Source organism: Orbicella faveolata, unplaced genomic scaffold (assembly GCF_042242905.1).
Source record: "Orbicella faveolata isolate gen_17 unplaced genomic scaffold, um_ofav_v1 contig_12, whole genome shotgun sequence".
NCBI classification, from domain to species: domain Eukaryota; kingdom Metazoa; phylum Cnidaria; class Anthozoa; order Scleractinia; family Merulinidae; genus Orbicella; species Orbicella faveolata.
In genome coordinates, this window is record NW_028301539.1 from 34,385,001 (window position 1) to 34,405,997 (window position 20,997).

Below are 20,997 nucleotides of genomic sequence, written 5' to 3' on the forward strand. Positions count from 1 at the left end.
CACAGTTTTATTAGAATTATTAGAAACCGTGGAGATTACAGAACCTTTTTAAGACTTTCAAGGCAATTTTTACGTACTAGAGTACAGAATGATTAATTAATTTTACTGTAATTTCAAATCTGTTAGTATTTTTTTTTAAGATTACCCATATTTTCACACATCACTCTTATTATTTTAATTGTAAATCACGTAATTTATTTTAATTGTAAATAATGTAATTTCACAGAGAGGAGCCACCTCGTGGATCTGTTAAATAAACCATTATTATTATCATTATTATTATTATTATTATTATTATGTTTATTAATTTTAATATATCGCACTCGTTTGCTTGCGTGATAAAATATCCTGGAAACATTCAATTAAATACTATATAGAAAGGCCGGAGGATAGAGTCCCGTCCTCCTCCTCATGTGTAAAGCTACTATCATTGACTACTTTTCAGTTCTGAGAGCAAAATCTATGGTGCAAAAATTTCGTTTCGGTGGCACGACCGACGCCCTATTCTCTCCAACCTAAAACTGCCGTACATGTACACCAGTCTGATGGACCTATTACCGATGTCACGCTTTTTCAAACAAAAAATAAACCGCGCCGCTCGATTTATCATGCCAAATTTAGTAAATACGTAAAAATTCATTAGAATCCGTTGCAAACTCTTGAAAATATGGGGCCCCACTATTAGCCACTTTTTACAAAGAAATGTATGACAGGGGCAAAGCTTGCCCCCTGGCATACATTTCCTTGTACGTTTGAGGTCATAATTTTTCTGATTTCAAAACGGATTATGATAAACTTCGAATATTTACTAAATTTGGCATGATAAATTGAACTATGAGGGTGTTTTTTTGTTATTTGAAAAATACGAAACTGATAATGAAGTTGATAATACGTGACATCGGTAAAAAGGTCCACTGGTTTTGTTTCAACGACTCGGCTCAGACGATTCAGGGCGCAAAAATTTAATTAAATCTTAATTTGTAGCTCTTTACCATAAAATTTCAATTCTGTAATAATTAATTCTTCTCACTAGGATCTCGCCCAACAACCTTTCCGGCGAGTTGCTAAGTTTACGACTCTTATCTCGTCTACGAAAGTTGAATTTAATAATGCCTAATCATATTTCTTCATTATTTTTTACTTTCAAGTTTAAGCAAATGATTTGGTTCTTTGTAAGCTTTTTGTAATTTGTACGATAGAAACCTTATACTTGTAATTAATTAAGGCCAGCTCCAGACAATTTGGCTGCGGTCGCATCTGGGCTGCTAACTATAGTTAAGACGGGGATAACTATAGTTAGCTATTTCGGTAATGTGACCGCTTCTCTGTTCGCTCTAACTATAGTTAGAAAATTTACGCCTCGGTGATCCAAAACAATACAGACTAACTATAGTTATACCCAAGCAGGGTTCATGGGTTCGTCTTAAATTTACAAACAAACAACTAATCAGAATGTGACAATTCTTTAAGTACTTGCGAGATGAGCATATATAAATATGCAAAATAAAAACCAAGCGTGAAGCGAGGGGAAAATCAAAAACAACAAACAGGATTCTTTTCCTGAAACTACGAGGTAAGTCCTAGCTTTTCTTTTAATTCTGACGTCATCCATAGGCTAATTAGAACTAACTGTAGTTAACTGCGTGGTGTGACCGCAAAGTCGACCGAAAGCACCAACTACAGTTAGGTATGACGTCACGTAATTTGAGACTAACTCAAGTTAAACTTTAGTTACGTCGTAAATGTGACCACAGCCATTAAGCCACACGCAAATACAATGAAATGATGAAATGAAAGATGAAAACTATTATTTTAACCAATAAAAAATAACGCAATTTGAAGTAGGTTCCAACAGAGTTTAGACATTTAATAAAAAATAAACCCACACAGACTGGAAGAGCCTGGCAACTCGGAAAAAAGCTTCCAAAAATGTACACATGTCTGTGGAACTAATTAAAATGACATTTCTTTCAGAGCAAGGTTTAATTGTTCTCAATGGGGCCTCAATATTTCGTAAAAAAATAAGCTGACAAAGCGAGACCACACACAAGGAAAAACTTCGAAGCAATTTACAAAAACCGCCAAAAAATAAGAATCACTGGCAACTACTGTTTACATTAGTGTCAGACAAAATTCTAAGGATAATGATCAGGTAGATCGGAAGGATATTCGACAAAGTGGTGAGAAAAAGACACTTGGGCCAGTGAATACCTAAAATATCACCTGGGTTTATATTTCTTTTAAAAGGCTTATTTAATTCGCTCATTTTTGGGTTGTTTATTATCTTTGCTGGGGTGGGCGGTTAGTATCGTCTTTGTGTTTTAAAATGTTTTGCTTTAAAAAAGGATTTTGTTTCTCAAAACATTACAGGCACATATCAACTTGTCACAAAGTAAAACTCTCTGAAGAATAAAACCAGTTCTACAGTCGATAATTAAATGGTCATCGCCAGTTTCTGGATACCCAGATACACCCTAAACCCTATGTATCAAATTGAAGTTTACACACTGATTATTCACAAATTTTATTAGATTTTCTAGAAGAAGAATTATGCAATGAATTATCTAAACTGAAAGGTATAAATCATCTTGTATTAAATTCCAGCTCTACAAATTTTTTTTAAGTTGTACGCTTTCAAAGTTCAAAAGTTAGAAAAAACATCAGCTGTCAATCAATCAAGAAACTTTTACTTCCGGTAGAAAACGGCTATGTCCATTTTTTTGGTGAATTGTTACACTTTTGGAATTTTCGTATTTTTTCATTTGTCTCAAAGCTCATAGTTCAAAGTTTATTTTTCCAGTGAAAAATGAAAATTGAAATTGGTGCAGGGTAACCTTGAGCAGGCGTCGTTCTCCATATCATGACATCCATTACATGACATACTACACTGTCATCGATGTAACCTTCAACAGGTGGTTTTCTTCCATAAGACAAAGGATCAAAAACTACAACAACAAAAAAAGGATAAGATCAAAAATATATCTTCTGAAAGATATACCCAAAACAAATGATGTGGTTTTCCTATTCTAAACACTTCTTATAGGGATGAGTTTACAATTCGTGGCTCGCTTTTACGGTCTATGGCTTGTGGAATTGTTTACGATTAAAAAATTACAAATAAAAACACGTGCTCACAACATGCTAGAATGAAATATTACAAATAATCCAACGTGTACGCTGTACATATAAACATATTTCGTCAAGAAAACCAATAATACAAAGTTGGTTGGTTTCCGTATTCTTTTTCTTGAGCTATTCAGTTCTTGATACAGAATTTATTGGTGCAAATTGGAAACAATTCATACATGAGCTGCGGATGCTAAGAAATTGAAAATTGGAAAGAAGCTTTAAAAACCAATGTAGGGCTCAATGGTAAAGGGTCGGTGGGGACAGAGCGTCGAGCCATGATCTTCCAGTTCCCAGGGAATTGGGACTATGATGTTTCACTTTGTTCTCGATTAAAAAATAAGTGAATCAAACCTCTACTTCTTAATTTTTTAACGTTGTTCCTTTCACCGCCTGTTTCTTTCATGTGCACTTTGGAAATTTGCCATTTTATTTTCCAACGACTTGTTGATATTGGTCAAATAAGGAGCATCTACAAACAAGACGTCTTGTTGTTTTAAAAAGACCAGACCAAAGGACCGATATTTGTATGTAAATATTAATTTTGACTAAAATTACATAACCAATTTGCCACATTGTTGATTTAAATGGCCTTTCGATCAACATCTCATTTCTCACTGCGACGTTAATTCAATCCAGTTGCATTACGGAAGAGAATACTAAGCAAAATCAGATTATGTTGATCTATAGCTAAATTCGCTACAGCTATTTTAAAATAAAGGGCGCTGTGAAAGAATAGTCAGTTGAAAGCTTGCCAGGTAGAGACTATCCTAACGCTACTGACAGGGCTAACTTCACTGCTTACTGAAGTCGACAAAGTTCTCAACACGGCTGTAAGTCAAAATGTATCAATAATTTGATATTTTCTGGTTACTTACCTTTGAATTAATGATGATTTAAATGTAAGGCGAAATGTTCAGTAAGGCTGCACCTAAATAAGAATCCAACAAAAGACAAGTATTAACCAATAGATAACGGCAATTCGTTTCTGTTTTTAAAGCGACGATGAATAAAGAAATGTCTAACGAAATCAATTTCGCCAGAATCAAAAAGCTGCCAACGTATTAAATGCGTAACGAATGAGCGTGTTCTAAAAACATTCTATCGCTTCGAGGGGGAAAAGGTAAAATGTAATTGTTCACTGACAAAAAGGGTAACGTTTAATGCTTCATGTGATGGAAGGATTTCTAAAGGCGTTAAGGGTCAATAGCAATATTGTACATGTTATTGTTAACAAAGGAACGAGGGAAACTTTTAGAGTAATAACTCAAAAGGAGATGAAAATTTCCAAACAATGGAATGAAACAAAGCGTCGCCCGAAAGCATGAAGTGTTTCCTACAGACACCGAAGTATATAGGCCCAAGGCACCATGGTGTAGGCGATAAAATGAAGCGGCTGAAAACGTGGGACATTTCTTGCCGTCAAACACCAACAGATGCATGACCAAAGAGGAGAGTTTTTATCAAGTTATATCATACCATTGAACGTATATAACAGAAGGGAAACGATCAATGAAACCGAATTAAATATACTTGAGGTCGATAAGTTTTCTAACATGCCTTGCTTTTGGTTTACCAAGTTATTAAAACGTTCATAATCAAAGAGCTGAAACGTTTAGTCATTTGTTCAAACACCAAAAAGGTCACTGAACGTGTTTAGTTTTAGCCTCACGAAGGGGGTTGGAGATTTGCCTAGTGGACTGATTAGTTAATATTTTGCTTGAGTGTGTTGAGTGTGTTGGAAAATGCTACATTTCGAAATAACCGCCAAGAAAAACTTTCCACAAATGATTTTTTTTTTCAAACCATTAACAAATTGAGTGAGTGGTTAGATGTCTAAATAGGGGGTGACAGAACTTGAGAGCAACCAATTTTAAATTCAATAATTTTCTCGTGTGCGTCGGTTCTCAAATACTATTGTATTGCTTTGTTCAGTTTGCTTTGATATTTCGGCAGCATCGGTGTTTTGTTTACTGAAATGATTAATAACCTGTGGTACACGTATTGTTTTCTGGTTTCAAGTTGTTAGTTAAATTTCAACTTATGTTCAATCATCCCTCTTGAAAGGTATTAACCAGGCGCCTTTAGTTTTCTTTTAGTTTTCTTTCCCTTAGGCTAAAAATTCACCTGGTTTAGACTTTTTACAATATAACTTTTGTTTAAAATTTTCGGCGAAATTTTGTTCAGACCGAGATATTACTAAGGTGCACGTTTAGTTGCTAGGTTCCTCCAATGCGTGTGGTCTTTCTACTTTAAATTTGGTGGGTTTTTTCGTAGCAAGTTATCGAATCTTTTAAAACTCGTGTATTCGAGTTTTATCATGAATTTTCTGCTCTTTCCTTAAACATCAAGGTTTAATATTCACCTCAGTCGCTCGCCAAACGTTTTTCCACATCAAAGCTCTCTTATATTTTACCAAGCTAACTATTCTTCAACAGCTAAATTGCAATCCTGAAAGTCTTTTAGGCATATTTAAATACCATTATTTTGATTTGGGTTTTTGGAGGAAAGAGCAGGTTAGTTTCAAATAAAATTAGAAACACTTCCACTCGTGTTAAAATCACTCTATTGATACTTCTACACACTATCCAGCAGTGCTTACTTTATGAAATAATGCCGGTGTCAAATTCGAATTCATCACTGATGGTACATGTATTGTCTCATTAACACGGAGTAGCCTGTAGGACTGTCAATGACTTCAGAGAGTAAATACCTGAAAGGCGTATTTTCGTTGATGGAAACCTTAACAGAATAATTTACAGATTTAGTTTTAATAAAACTTGGAATTGAAGTGCTCTGAAGCTCAAAGAGGAAGAGTATTACAAAGAGTTACGCATGCACAAGGTTGTCATGTCAAATTGGAAAAGTCTGGCAGATCAGCCTTTTTCAAATTCTTTGTGGTCATGTCTTGGAAAAAATCGCTAAAAACTAACCAAAATTTGTTGATAATGTATGATATCTGACGCCTTTTGTTGGGAAATTTTCCAAACAAAATACGTTACTTGGCAGCACTCTACTTCGTCTACGTATGTAGCTTATACTCTGTTGAAAAGCAGCTTAGCTTAGTCACAGTAAGAACAAGGATGGAGAAGACACACACAGATTACAAACGACAAACTTGAAATATTTGGGATACACTTTTCAAGATGCGCGAACCGTGACGTGGCTCCTTTAAGAGATCAAGTGTCCCTAGACAATAAGCGTGTAGAGACAATAGCTTGCAAAGTTCTACAGTAAATCAAGCGCGGGAACAGCAATCCTGCCCCCTCCCCCCTCCCCCCCCCCCCCTTCCTTACCCACCTTCTTGCAAAGGCGTGCAAGAACACTTTTTCAGTTTTGAAATTACTTGCTAGAATCGTCTTATTTATTTATTCAACGCACTTGCAACGAGGGACTAAAAATTCAAGTTTTGTTATTGAAAGTTAGACTATTTTCACTGAAACACTATCTGAAATACTTAAGATCTCACTTTATGTAAAGCTCTAAAATTAACAAGCAGGGTTGCAACGTTCCAGTTTTCTCGTCAACAGAAAATACAAAAAAAAATGTTACACCCTCTTTTGACTGTTTTTCCATATTCCGGTACATTCTGTTCAATATATTATCAATGGGTCTTTTCTATTTACCTCTTGAATGAATTCGCACAAATTTTAATATAATTGTAAAATCTAGGGTTTTCTTTGCAGAGTTAATTTGCCGTTTTCCTTTAATTTTCAACAGTCGTCAACGAGACAACCACAATGCATTTCTTGTGGCTGTGTTGTTTTGTTGCAGCGTGTCTCACAAAATCCCTAGGTAAGTAGATTTTATTGAAATTTAAAGAAACACTAACAACGTGAAGGCAAGTTAGTGTTCCACAGACCATCGAAACTGGTAATTCAATTCAAGCAAAAGAAAAAATGACATTTAAGACAGTGACTGTGACATTAAAGCACTATTACTGAATCAATGCAACGCATGTTACTGGAAAACTGGATACGGAATAGTTTTTATTCTGGGTAGTTGTAATGTGACAATGGGACTTGATGAGACAAAAATAGTGACAGATTTAATTACCCGCAAAGGTGCCAAATAAACTCAATTATATAGCAGACGTTTCGGGCCTAAATATTAAATCAAACGATGACCAAATTAACCAACTGACTCACAACGGAGGGCAACTGTTGGGTTATTCAACTGGCCTGTGCCAATGATCAACAAGGCCATTACTACTGAAAATCAAATCCGGAATGGCAGAACTGTAACTGAGGGTTTGAAAATTCAGCATTCTAAATGTTACCAAGATGACAAATTACAAATCCAGTGCCCTAACCACTAGGCCACGACGCCTCCTTAAAAGGAAAGATTCAACTCACCGTGACAATAAAATATCATGATAAAATTCGTTTTCTTCCCTTTTTTTCAGCTACTTCGTCCGATTGTGAGAATCCTCCGCTAGATATAGCTATCGTTATTGACCAAACGAAGAGCGTAGGAGAGGAAAACTATGATAAAATGTTGGACGCGGTCAAATCTCTCATTGACAAGTATGATGTTGGCGAAGACAAAACGCACTTCTCGATCGTCACGTACGCTAAAAACGCCAAAGTTCGCGTTAGTCTTGACAATCCAGCGTACCACAGCAACGAGAAGCTTAAAGAACTCCTTGACCTAATGAAGACAAACGACAAATTAGGAAGCCCTACAAGGACTGACGTAGCACTCAAAACAGTCGGCGAAGAAGTGTTTGTTGAAGGAAAAGGCGATCGACCAGAATCACCGAATATCATGATCGTTTTTACTGACGGGAATACGCACAAAAGTTCAAAGCCCTATGATACCGTGATACCAACGCTTGAGGTTAGAACATGCATGCTTTGAAAGACAGCGAACCTTGAAAGAAGCTTTAGAAGAAGGCAGAATTATTGCAATAAGTCCAATAATAAGAACCATTATTCTTCACTTGGTGCAAGTCCTTACCTGAGCAATAATAATCATTATAAAACAAGTTTGGATGGAGTTTACCTGATGACTGATCGAAAATTGGTCACTCTTAGAATGGCGAGTTTTTTTTACTGATACCTGAACGACAGAACAATGCAACTTACTGATAGCGTAGAAAAGGGCTGCAATTTTAACTGATAACTGAGTTTTCAGCACCCTTTTCGAGATCCTCTTAGCTTATATGTATGAAAATTGCCATCAGGATGATGATAACTGACTCGGCAGTGCATGCGGGAGGGCTGCCGTTCCAAAAAGCTGTGCGTTTCTGAGAAAAACTTATGAAAGTAAAAATATAGAAATGCAAAAGGCTTCTGCCCGACCTGCTGAAAATGTTGATGGTTAAGTTACTCATCTACACTGTGAATCATAATAGATGAGAGATGTATATTCTTATTTTAACCAGCTGAATTCAAAACTGGGTCTGCTGGCTCGAATAAAGTGGCTACTACAAGTTCATTTTAGAAGTAGCACATTTACTTTCTTAAGAAATAATTGAATTTGGTCTTCCAAATTAGAAAGCTGGCGTTCATCGAGTCGCTGTTGGCATCGGGAAGGATATCGATGAATCAGAGCTTGAGACCATTGCTGGGGACAAGAGCAGAGTGGTGAATGCCGAGGATTTTGGAGACTTAGACAACCAGTTGGATGACATTCGTGAAAAAACTTGCAGTATGTATTTCGTCTGCAGTGCTTATCCAGTGCTACATTTCTAAGGGAAAAAAATTTTGAGCGCCCGGCATTGTGATTTATGAACTCACAGTTCATCAGCCCGGAATTCACGGGTTAAAATACATTGCTATACATGAAAGACCGAGAGGGAGGAGAAGCGGAATGGTCGAAACGGTTAAAAAGGAAAGTACTGGCCAACACTCTGTCAGTCAGCCATAAACCATAAAGTTTGATAAGTGAGTTTTTGTTGAAAGGATACCGTCAACCTCGTGATCACCATATATGCTTGATGTATGATGTAGGACAACGTAATGTATAACTTAAAAGAGATGCAATAAGTGTCGCATAAATAATTGTTTTTACCGCGCATTATGACCTAACAAACTCTTTTTGCATTAACCATAAATGTTTATGAACTGTAACTTCGTGTTTGTTTACATTTTAGATATCGATGGAGGATATACTGAGTGGACGGAATGGACGGAATGTACTGCAACCTGTGGTGGAGGAACTAAACAACGTTCAAGAACTTGCACCAACCCTTCACCAAAAAACAAAGGGAAAACTTGTATTGAACAGGGGCTTCAACCTGAGGAGACTGAAGACTGCAACACCCAGGACTGTCGTAAGAACATAACAGTTATTCTTCTTCATAGTTTACCACAACAAAGTCCATATGAGGGTCTAAATGAGGGTGCTGAAATCTTAGTTGTCAGTTACATTTTTCGGTGACTTTACAGTCTTGAAATGTTTAGGCTACTCTTTCCAAATGTCCCGTGAAGTATTTTTTTAATTGCCAATAATGAGACCCTGCCGGTGTGCAATTTAGTATAAATTATTAAAGCCACACCCACACAGGGGGAGGGGCAGATCTAACAGTATCAGCGAGGATAGTTATATGGGTAACAACATTGCAACCCCCCCCCCTCCCTCTCCTTTGCTGGGTATATAAAGGAAACAGAAACAAAACATTGATTATGGTGGCAAAACATGGGTGGCAGGGAAGACAGAGCCTCTCTCCCCTAGAGTAGCGGCGTCTCTAGGGGAACCTATGTCACTAAGGGGACCAGAAGAGGGGTGCCCTTCTGGGAGGACAATAGGTCAGATGGTACGATGGCACCATCCTGGAGAGATCCGGACCTATTTCCTTGGAAGTAACATAGGATGGACCAGAAGAGGGGGTGCCCCTCTGGGAGGACAATAGGTCAGATGGTACGATGACACCATCCTGGAGAGATCCGGACCTATTTCCAAGGGTGGCCATAGCACTTACTGTGGGGCAAAGTGCAGCCTAGGTTGCACTTCCCTGCCACCAAAACACCTTTATTGACTAAGCAGCTATGGTTTACACACAATATAACAAATAGAACGTGGCAGTGAAGAAACCGAGAAGGTTCAGCAGGCGAAAGCCACCTTCTCATGAAAGGTAATCACAACCACATGGAGGAAAAAAGGTGGGAAAGGACAAAGCTACCAATACAGGGGGGGAGGGAGGGGAAAGCGGAGAACGGCCTAGCTTGAATACTAGCTCACAACTGGGACAGGGTCAGAAAACAATGGGATTTTACTAACTGGGGATTGAGGGAGTTGGGAAGGGTATAGCACGCTGAAATCACATGAGAGCATGGTGGAAAATCACTGGGAGCTTTGTCGTATGATTTCCCATGTGGTAAAACTATCGAGCTGCATTGGACATTGACCTAAGGTTAATGCACAATGGTTAATAGGGGGAAGATAACAGAACTGGTGACAACCTTAGATGACAGCTATGATGTAGACTACAGAGCTCATTAACCACAGTTTAAATGCTTAAACTTCTAATTATTTCCAATATCTACTTGGGGACACCTTTTAAAGAAGGGCGAACAAAAACGTTGGTCCTTACAGAAGGAATGCTTCTGCTCCTATTTTTCTTTTTGCCGGAAACCTTTATTTGGAGGACACTTCTCATTGTCCGAGGATATGAGGATGTGGTTCTCTTAATGGGGATTCCACTGAATTAATCAACTGTCATGTTTTCAACTCAGGTTATTTCGGCACTCCCTTGTGCAAAGGGACAATGAAAACATAAATCATAAGTTATAAAAATTATAAGTTAGGACTTTCTTGGAACTATTCTGTCAATGATTTTCGATAATTTCATAACCTTGGTGGTTAAGACGGAACTCATCGTACCTATACCTTTTAATTAACCTGTATTGAATTAAAGCTTCTTATTGAATTGAGACTTTTTTCTTAGCGGAACCCGGTGGTTACACGGACTGGTCTAGCTGGGGAGAATGCAGTGCAACATGTGGAGGAGGAGTTCAGAAACGGACAAGAACCTGCACCAATCCTCCTCCATCTGGAGGTGGACCAAACTGCATTGAGCAAAACCTTGGACCAGCAGAGGAAGAACAAGCATGCAACAAGGAAGTCTGTCGTGAGTGTCTTTTTTTTATAATGTCCAACGTATATTGATATAATAGTAGTCTTGGGGAAAAAATGTACTCGGGACTTGGAGCTAGACTTAGACTGCAGAGAATTGTTTTGAATTCAAGTTGATAATCTGTTGTGTTTTCCTTAAGCCGTACCTGGTGGTTACACGGACTGGTCTAGCTGGGGAGAATGCAGTGTAACATGTGGAGGAGGAGTTCAGAAACGGACAAGAACGTGTACCAAACCTCCTCCATCTGGGGGTGGGCCAAATTGTATTGATCAAAACCTTGGACCAGCAGAGGAAGAACAAGAATGTAACAAGAAAGAATGCCGTAAGTGTCTTTTTTGAATAATGTTAAACGCGCAATGATATAATGGTAATCTTGAGGCCAGAAATTGTACTCGGAACTTAGAGCTACATGTAGACTAAAACCACAGAAAGCTTTTTGAATTCAGGTTGATAATCTGTTGTGTTTTCCTTAAGCCGTACCTGGTGGTTACACGGACTGGTCTAGCTGGGGAGAATGCAGTGTAACATGTGGAGGAGGAGTTCAGACACGGTCGAGAACCTGTACCAATCCTCCTCCATCTGGAGGTGGACTAACATGCATTGAGCAAAACCTGGGACCAGCAGAGGACGAAAAACAATGTAACACACAGGATTGCGGTATGTTTCATACAAAATGAAGTATATCATAGTATATTTCCTTCCTCGCCATCACTTTGTAATTCCTTGCTCGATACTCGTTGTAGTATGTTCGTGTACGTTTTCTTCTTTAAATAACTCAGCAAAGTATAGTCAGCAAAGATCATTCGCTGGTCTTAAACGGTCACAGTTTGGATCCAAAAAAAGCACCCAATATTTTTAATTTGTCATGTTTTAAAAGGGATTTTCCGGGCCATAGTTACAGCATATATATATGTTATTTGCCGGCTGGGAAGTCCGTATAGTGAAAAACTGTGACCGAGGTCTTCAAAAAGGCTGAGGCCGCAGGCCGAGGGCAGCATTTTCAAGCCCGATGTCACAGTTTTTCACTATACGGACTGACCCTAACTCAGATACTAGACAAAGAAAGATGTATTAAAGAACAGATTTATTTCGAACTACTTTATGTTAGTTGCATTTAGTTCACTAGTTAAGTTCTCCAAAACTGTTTTTCCGGAGTGAAGTTTCGCGCAAAGTTTCAAGTTGTACGACAAAAACAATTTCTATCAGTCGTTGCGAATCACTCGAAATCTGACTTTCCTACAGTAAATTGAGTAGCAGAAAGTAAGGAAATCCGTCAAGTGCATTCCACAGAAATTCTCTTAAATACAGAAACGATCAGAGAGGTCAACTCGACTGCAATTGACTTTTTTTACGTAAATTGTGCGGCGAGAGAAACACAGGATTACGCGCCATTACAGCGCCGAGGTACAAGCAACCTAACAAACTCTCACAACTTCTGGAAATACTCAAATGAATTTACTTATAGTGACTTTCCTTGCCATTTAAAACTGAATAGAGATAAACTTGTGTGGATTAATCGTCGATGGAAGTGTAAAAAGGGTAAAGGTTGACCATTATGGCTAGTTCACTCATGAAAATTGACCAACACGACAATTTCACCCACGCTGTTTCCCGCCGTTACCGTGACCATGGTCAGAGATAGGAAAATCCGGATTGCACTAAGAACCAATCGGATTGCAGGATTGGTTACCGTGCCCTCTTGGGAAAAACTAAATGATTCGCTTCTGTACGTTTACGTTCTTCGCTGAATTTTTATATGCAGATGCAAATAACTAACTGCCAGAGAATTTGCGCCATCCTTTGCATCTTTTTCTTGTCGGTTTGTTAATCGCCTGCAGGTGAAGATGGAAACTGGTCTCCCTGGGGTAACCCAGGTCCTTGTGATAAGACCTGTGGAGGAGGTACACGTAAGAGAAAAAGAACGTGCACCAACCCACCCCCCTCTGGAGATGGCGAAGACTGCAAAGGAAGTGATACAAAATGGGAGTCTTGCAACCCACAGCCATGTAAGCACCGTAACACTTGAATTAATAGCTACATCTGAAGTTTGTGTTATCCTCAGTGGAAAGATATATATGGTATTATGATTGTTTTAGAAACTCAAACTAAGCCCTTAGTTGATTGTCTATGTATTCGTTTCCATTCTCTTTTCCTCCAATCTTATCTTCCTTTCACAAATCTTTTAATTTTGCTGCTGGTCGCTTCTTTGAAGGTCCAACTCCGGAGCCTCCGCCGCCAAAACCTTGCAAGGAACATCTTGATGTCGGTGTCATCATCGATTCCTCCAACAGCATAAGCCAAGGGGACTACAATATTGCTCGTCAATATATAGTACAACTGGCTGAAAGACTTGAAATATCTGAAGAAGGTACACATATGGCGATCCTTCTCTATAGCTGGGAAGCACATACTTGGCACAGGTTGGTAGATGAAGCGGTTGAAATGAGCCCGGCCTAATTAATCGATGAAACTGATAATCGATAACAATCGATAGCAATCGATAACAATTAATCCATTGATATTGGAAATCGATGACCAATGGATGAACAAAAATTTTGTGTTTTTCGATTGCCATCGATTGCCATCGATTGTCATCGATTATTATAAAAAAGAAATCGATGGCAATCGACAGCATTTAGAATATTCGACCATAGCAATCGATTGGCCCATAGCAATCGTTAACAATTAAGTAATTGTCATTGACTGATATCGATTGATCGATTGGATTTCCGATCAACGATGGTCATCGATTGATCAGGCCGGGAACTGAGACCCTTAGTTTATATATCCCTAGAAGTGGAGACTTCCATTCTCAACTGCTGTTTTCATCAAATTATACAAAAACATACGCTATCTTACTGCAAACGGAATTATCTTTTGCGTGGAGCATTTGATGAACGTTTGCTGCTGCCAGCCCAGTCCTGTTATTCCTTATTTTCCAACAGTCTTTTATATCTGGTTTCTAAATTTAGCGGCACCAATACGATTTATGAAATAAACGGCAAAGCTATTCCAAGGAGAGGGATCACTCATCATGCATTTCCACTGGTATATCAAAACGAGAGGCCGTGGTTGACCATATTAGCAAACACCTAGAGGAGAGTTGAAATACGACGTGAAACGGGATATTTTTGGCGGACTTCGAGGTGTTTGAACGTGGATTTTCTTGAGCGTTTTTCTTTTGCAATCGAAACTTAAACCAAGGAAGAAAGGAGAAATAGAAAGTGTGCTAATTTTGGTCAGATGTCTAGACACCGTAACGGTCATGATCTCATTCATCTAAACTTGACAAACTATTACTGAATGAGTTCGAAAAATTATTTTTAATCTCCTTTGTTGTAGATTTACCGATGGCCAATCGATTGATGCAATACGCTCTAAAGCTAACACTTTGCCGCACATTCAGGGTGGAACAAGAACAGATAGAGCCCTGGAACTAGCAGCTGAAGATTTCTTTGGCTGGGAAGACAGTGGTGACAGACCAGATAAACCAAACGTGTTGATTGTGCTCACAGATGGTAACACGAATGAAGGAAGCAAGCCATTCAGCCAAGTGATCCCTCCTCTGGATGTGAGCAATTGTTCGCAAACAATCATTGCCTCTCTCATCGTTTTCCGATTCAAATAGATGTTTCCAATTAAAGTAACAAGCCTTAACATCTCAAAATCCATGACAATCCAATACAAAGCGAGAAAATTCCTCTCCTCAAAAAGGGGAAGAATGTTTTAAAATGTAATCATGATATTTTAACTGAGAACCGGAGACTGCGTTTTACCGCATTTCCAAACGCTGCAGCGGAGTATACTTGACGAGCCTCGGGGCGCCATATTTTCTCACTCGAAGCTAGCACTAACGAGACAACAGGGATCTAAAATCCAAAATCCTTTGTTCAAAATTGTTGAATAATTGAGTTTGAAAAGTAGTATTCCAAGCATTCGTGCTTTAAATTTCACAGTTCGTGGATCCAAACAGGAAAAAAGGCTAATAGAATAAGTGTCTGGTTTCTGATGAAATACGAGGAACGAGATTTCCCTACTTGAAACCAGTGCTTTTCTGTATGCAAAAAGCGTCTTTTCTATGCAGGAAGCAGAGGTCAGGAGAGTTGCCATTGGAATTGGTAATGGGATAAATGAGGGAGAACTGGAACAAATCGCCAGCTACAGCAGAGACGTCTTGCAAGTAGCAAACTATTGGCAATTACAAAGGGAACTAGAAGAAATCATGAAAATGGCTTGTGAGGAGCAGTATCCTGGTAAGTTGCCAAACGTGAAACTCGAGTGCGAAATAGGGACATGATCCCCAATTGAAAATAGAGATACGCATGGCAAGAGAAATGGCAAGAGAAATGGCAAGAGAAATGGGTTCTAATTCTCTTCTTCGAGAGAATAAAATACATATATGTACTACAAGCTCTATGCACAATATGCGGGTGTGTTAATACAAACAGGGAAACCTCTGTGACCTCGTGTTTAATCCCTATCATCTCTTTACAACCCCGGCAAGAGATTTTTCTTTCCTCTACTTTCCTTCACGAAATGTTCAAACGTTACCATTTAGCTAACTGGTGACTAATTGTGTGGCAGTTCCCGCAGAAACAGCCTAACATAATTCTCGGAAGACCGGACCAACGATGGGCATCTCAACAACGGAGATTTGTAACGCTAAGAAATCTGCAATTCTCACTTGAAGTAGTTATTCCATGTCATTTTTATCCTAAGTTTGCTTGTGTGTCAACAGGTGATTGTGGCAACTGGGGAGCTTATGGAGAATGCAGTAAGACTTGTGGTGGTGGAGTCCAGGTTCGCACAAGAGGATGCCCAGGAAACAGCCTTCATTTAAAGCTCCAAAAGAAACACTGCAATACCAACCTTTGTCCAGGACAACGTAAGCATCATGCACTGTGGTAGGAGTGACCGTTCAGGTCTTTAGCAAAAGAAGCATAAGGATCAACACAATCTTTGTCCCAGACAATGTTCACATTTTCTCAGTGAGACACGACACAACACACAAAGCATTCCTGAGTAATAGTTTATGACACGGCAATGGGGTGTCACTTTTGCCTCGCGTGATTGGTTGAAAAATTGCCATGATAACGTGGTACTGAACATGGGTTGTCAAAGTTTGCTTTAAACTTCAAAACTATACTTTCTTGCTATTTACACGATTCAGACACCATTTACTATGCACTAGTTTATCTCTACGAGCCATTTGGTGTAAAAGGGAGCTTTTAAATGTAGACGATAAAAGGCGGTTTACTGATTTTAATTAATCATTCAAAGTTCGACAATGTAGTCGGTTTGCGAGTCACTAGCTGTACAAAATGTCAGTGTAGCTCGCGCGAGCGAGATGGCGAAGTCGCATCTTGAGAAGTTTATCGGTTTGAGTAAAGATAAGTTGGTCTAAATTCTTCGGGTTTTTTCTTTTTTCGATACTTTTAACAACCTCATTTATATACGCTGAGCAAATTTCTTTAGTATCGGAAAGAAATTCACGGCTGAAGAGTATAAATTTTAAAGTAACTACTCGGCAAACAGAAAATATCACTGCATGCATTATCCATGACAAATATACGCGCATACTAGGAAATTATATTCTAATCAAGAGTAGTGTCGCGTTTCTATCGTTAAGTTTTCTCAAAGAATGGTTAAATCGCGATACAAAACTAAGCAGGATTTTGAGACGGCATTAACGCACGCATTATATTGGCGGCATTGCATACAGAAAATATATTCTCGTATTGGACTTAATTCGTCGCTACGCAAAACCGCCCTATACCGTATACGGGACGATACTTTCTCTACACAAGCCACCAATATAATGCAGAAAATCGCATTTACTTTCCAATGACGGGAAGCGTTCTCGGCCCTCTTAAGTGTCGTCATCGGTCTCAGGCAAAGCCAAGATTCCCCTCATTAAAATCGTTTCACGCAGAGAATTAGATCGATTCTCAATGGAGATTAAGCATAACAATTATACGACAACAGTTCATCGAATGCTTTTACTCATATATTTTTTTCAAGTATACCTATAGGGCATCATTTACAAATTCCTTCAATACTATGGTCACCTGTGAACAATGTTTTTGAGAAAACCACACATGTCGTTCATGCCAGATCTCCACACTTTATCGCAATTACTGACTAGGCTTAGAAGAGAAGAGTGGTGCAGGTAATAAACTGACAAATATTGCTTTGACATCTATATCTAAATCTTTTTTTAACATAAGAACCTTGTGAAGATAAGCAAACATCTTGTCCAGCAAAAGCCGCCTCAGGAGAATGTTGGAAAGAAGTAAAACCATCAACAATGTTCTACGTTGGAAAGAAGTTTACACTGTGGGATACATGTAAAAAGAGTTGTCGTCGATGCAATGGTAAGAGATGGAAGGCAAAGCGTGCACAGCAAACTAATATTTGTCGTAATTCTTATACCTGTTTGCAAAAACCCTTGGCCTTCTAAAGCATGGAGGTAACATTTGCTATTAAGTTACGCGTACGCGATAAATTGTCAGAGCCAGACTGTTCAAATCCGGTATTACTTGTAGGAAAAATGAAGCAGATCGTACAAACTGTGAATAAAACGAAACTTTGAACCTTATTTAATAACATTAGCGTATCACACTCAAGGGGGGGGGGGGGCAGTAGAAAAATAAAGTTTATTTCATTGCAAAACTCCCTACTGTGAAAGTACATCCTACGCGAGCACATGGTCTCGTTTCTCTCGCTTCCCCGGCGATCTTCACGACGACAAAAAGCCGGTAGCCACGCTCGCATCACGCACCACCCACGCACGTCAGATACCCATCACCAGCAAAAATGCCTCGTGTTTAGAATTGAAGCAAATGTCCGAGGCTTTAACGTAGGTAGTTGTGATAGTTGTAACACATCGCGAGTGTTTTTTTTTTTTTTTTAACTAGTCAAATTCAAAGCTAAAGCGAATTTCTTTTGACACTCAAGTGAAAACCGCTTTGGTAAATTTGCTTTTCAATTTTCCGCAGTTGACTCGTGCCAAGATAGTGATCCGTACATTTGTCCATGGTGGTCAAAAGCACGTAAAAACCCATACAAATGCAACTATCGTATTCGTCAAGGTTACCTGAGACTGGAAGGTAAGCAGTTTCACGAGAATTCAGTCACTAAAAAACATAATTCTACCCATCCCTCCCTCCCAACATTCATCAATGAAAGTAACAGACGTGGAAGTACAACGTTTTCCTTCTTTGGGGTAAAAGTTGTGAAGGTTACAACTCCTAAGCTTATTCTTGAAAAAATAAGATCCAGAGTGTTTGACTGACATTGTCAAAGTATGGGTTGATGAAGACAGTTACGCCCCGTCCGGTTGATCGCATTGCTTTTTATTTATTTAAACATATTTGTCATTGTTTTCCCCAGAAGCACCTAGGCTTATCAAAGGGGATTACAATGTAGAAGCTAAAAAGAATTGTTAGGCTATGAAAACGCTTGGCTTGGAAAGTGAAGAGGCGATTCAACGCAAACTAACTGAATCTCTTAAATAGAACAGCTTAATGTTTTGTTTTTTTTTTTAATTTTAGCTACCATCAATTACTGTACGTCCCGGAAGTAGTTATGGGTTAACGTACTAATATGACCTGCAACGTTTTTTCCTTCAGATATGTGTAAGAAGAGCTGCGGTCTGTGCAGCGGCGGTGGAGGTGGCGGAGGAGGCGGAGGTAATTATTATTGAATCAGCAGTAGATCTAAGCAATAAGAAGGACCCCTGGGAAAGCCCATCCTCCTTCTTTCTCTGATTGAGAAAAACGGTACAGTTCGCAACCTATTTTTTTTTTTGAAAGTGTAAGCCAGAAACATATTCAATTCCTGCTTTTGTGGGCCCTCTCTTTAACCTCAAGGTCTGGACCCGCCATGAGGCAGCTTGTAAAGCAGACCATAGAAATATAGAAGTAAAGATCTCCAATCTAAACTCTGTTACCGTTTTACAAAGAGTGAGATTTCTGAATACAACTTATCCCCAACCTTGGCTAACACTTCATAGAAGGTGAGGGTGCTAAAATGTAAGCTCGTCATCATCATTGTCCCTCTTCGCTCGAGTGAGAGCATAAGCCCGCTACATTCTTCTTCCAATCCACCTTGTCACGGCTACAGCTTTCGCAGTCTTCCAGTCGTTCCATCCCGCCTGCTATCTCTCTACTACTCTCCCTCACCAGGTCTCTTTAGATCTTCCTGCTGCTTTTTGACCCTCGAGAACTCAGTTATCAATCTGTAAAGTGTTCGACAATTTCTCATCCTTCAGTAAAAATTTCTCAGATCTCAGCAATCGGTTAGAGAAACGCGTCGCTAATTGAACAATAGAGTGTTTATGTCGAGGAACTATCGGCTGATAGTTGCCCCGCGAAAATTTGATGTTTTTAAAACAAATATTTGCCCGAAAAGCGAAGCTTCGAGGGCAAATATGCTAGTTTTAAGAACATCAAATTTCCAACGGCAACTATCAGACCGATAGTTCCGAGACATTAACACTATATTGTCTTTATTGTATTATTCTCGGGACCGGCACTATGGTCTATGGGCTGATAGTGTCTCTCTGCGGATGAACATTATCGCGTCACGTGATCAATTTAAACCAACAAGAATCGGAGAAAATTTAGTGGTGAACTTTAACGGTGCATACTGACAACTTCTCAGTTAGATTAGTTAAAAACTGTCTATTATCATTACCCTTGTAACAAAGACGTCTTAAACAAGTCGTTGAGGAACAGACCAAAGCTTAACTCTCAAAACCTTACTAACATATTTCTTAATTTTTTTTAGGTAACGGTGGTGGTGGTGGTTACGGTGGTGGTGGGGGTCATGGTGGCGGTGGAGGTCACGGTGGTGGTGGTGGTTATGGAGGTGGCGGTCGTCCCGGTGGTGGAGGTCACGGTGGTGGTGGCGGATACGGTGGTGGCGGTCGTCCCGGAGGTGGTGGGGGCTGGGGTGGTGGTGGTCGTCCCGGAGGTGGTGGTTATGGTGGTGGTGGTCGTCCCGGAGGTGGTGGAGGTTGGGGTGGTGGTGGTCGTCCCGGAGGTGGTGGTGGTTATGGTGGTGGGGGTCGTCCCGGTGGTGGTGGAGGCTGGGGTGGTCGACCAAGTGGTAGTCGCCCTGGTCACGGTGGTGGTTGGGGACGTCGATAATCAGGTAACTACGTACGGTGAATATGTTCGTATGCTGTTCGTTAATGAATTAAGCAGATGAAACGCGGGTGTCATGTACCTTGTAAATCGTTCTTTGAACTGCATGTAGGGATCCTGTCCGGACACATAACTAATCCAGGGATGCAAAATCAATCTTTTTATCTTCGCTTTATTTTTGGCGCCCTAAATCTACCTAAACTAGTTATGGTTCTAATGTCTTCTTCTTTTTAAATATCAGATTTTAAAGTGTGCCCTCATCGTGCCAGACGAAAAATGAGAACGGGATATTAAATGGGATAAGTAAAAAGGTGTAGAAATGAGTGAGAAATAAATTAAAGTGCAAGTTGAATGTGTTTCTTGATTTGTAATTCATTGATCTGCCGGCAGTCTGGCTCAGCCCGCCAGCTGGGTGGGTGGGCCAGCTGACTGGCTGGCGACATAATCATTGCGGTAACTTAGAGTGATCGAAATGATGGCATTCCTTCGAACGCTTGGAGGAAGAGGTGTTACATTGGGCAGGCGAGTGTGATTACTTGTATGTTTCTTTTCCGTGACCGACGTTTTGTGAACTTTCTACATAAAACGTTAAATGATATTCTTGTCATGTCTGAAGCAAGTGGAGTAACGTTGAAAACATCA

At 39.4% G+C, this 20,997-nt stretch overlaps 2 protein-coding genes across 2 annotated transcripts in view; one reads left to right on the top strand and one right to left on the bottom strand.

The window, feature by feature from the left end:
- Positions 1-2,518: 2,518 nt before the first annotated feature.
- Positions 2,519-20,997, bottom strand: part of LOC110067852 (uncharacterized) — a 31,750-nt gene continuing 13,271 nt past the window's right edge. The window contains exons 16-17 of the mRNA XM_089281712.1: positions 4,005-4,057; positions 2,519-2,945 (exon numbers count right to left, since the gene is read on the bottom strand). The gene's annotated coding sequence lies outside the window, so the exon portion shown is untranslated. The remainder of the gene's footprint in view (positions 2,946-4,004; positions 4,058-20,997) is intronic.
- On the top strand, positions 3,797-20,707 carry LOC110067790 (uncharacterized). Its single transcript, XM_089283433.1, has 18 exons — positions 3,797-3,959; positions 6,847-6,921; positions 7,532-7,965; positions 8,625-8,778; positions 9,224-9,403; positions 11,018-11,200; positions 11,346-11,528; positions 11,681-11,863; positions 13,045-13,212; positions 13,419-13,626; positions 14,549-14,777; positions 15,291-15,459; positions 15,945-16,091; positions 17,434-17,580; positions 18,205-18,315; positions 18,838-18,897; positions 19,997-20,362; positions 20,597-20,707. The coding sequence occupies exons 2-17, from the start codon at positions 6,867-6,869 to the stop codon at positions 20,356-20,358; spliced, it is 2,973 nt and encodes a 990-aa protein (XP_089139559.1). The 5' UTR covers positions 3,797-3,959; positions 6,847-6,866; the 3' UTR covers positions 20,359-20,362; positions 20,597-20,707.

What these genes read in the sequence shown, in the direction of transcription:
- LOC110067790 (XM_089283433.1), top strand. Translation starts at nt 6,867, where the DNA reads ATGCATTTCTTGTGGCTGTGTTGTTTTGTTGCAGCGTGTCTCACAAAA. An exon ending in GAAGCACATACTTGGCACAG is followed by an intron (nt 13,627 to 14,548) that starts GTTGGTAGATGA and finishes CCTTTGTTGTAG; the next exon opens with ATTTACCGATGGCCAATCGA. An exon ending in CAACCTTTGTCCAGGACAAC is followed by an intron (nt 16,092 to 17,433) that starts GTAAGCATCATG and finishes TTTTAACATAAG; the next exon opens with AACCTTGTGAAGATAAGCAA.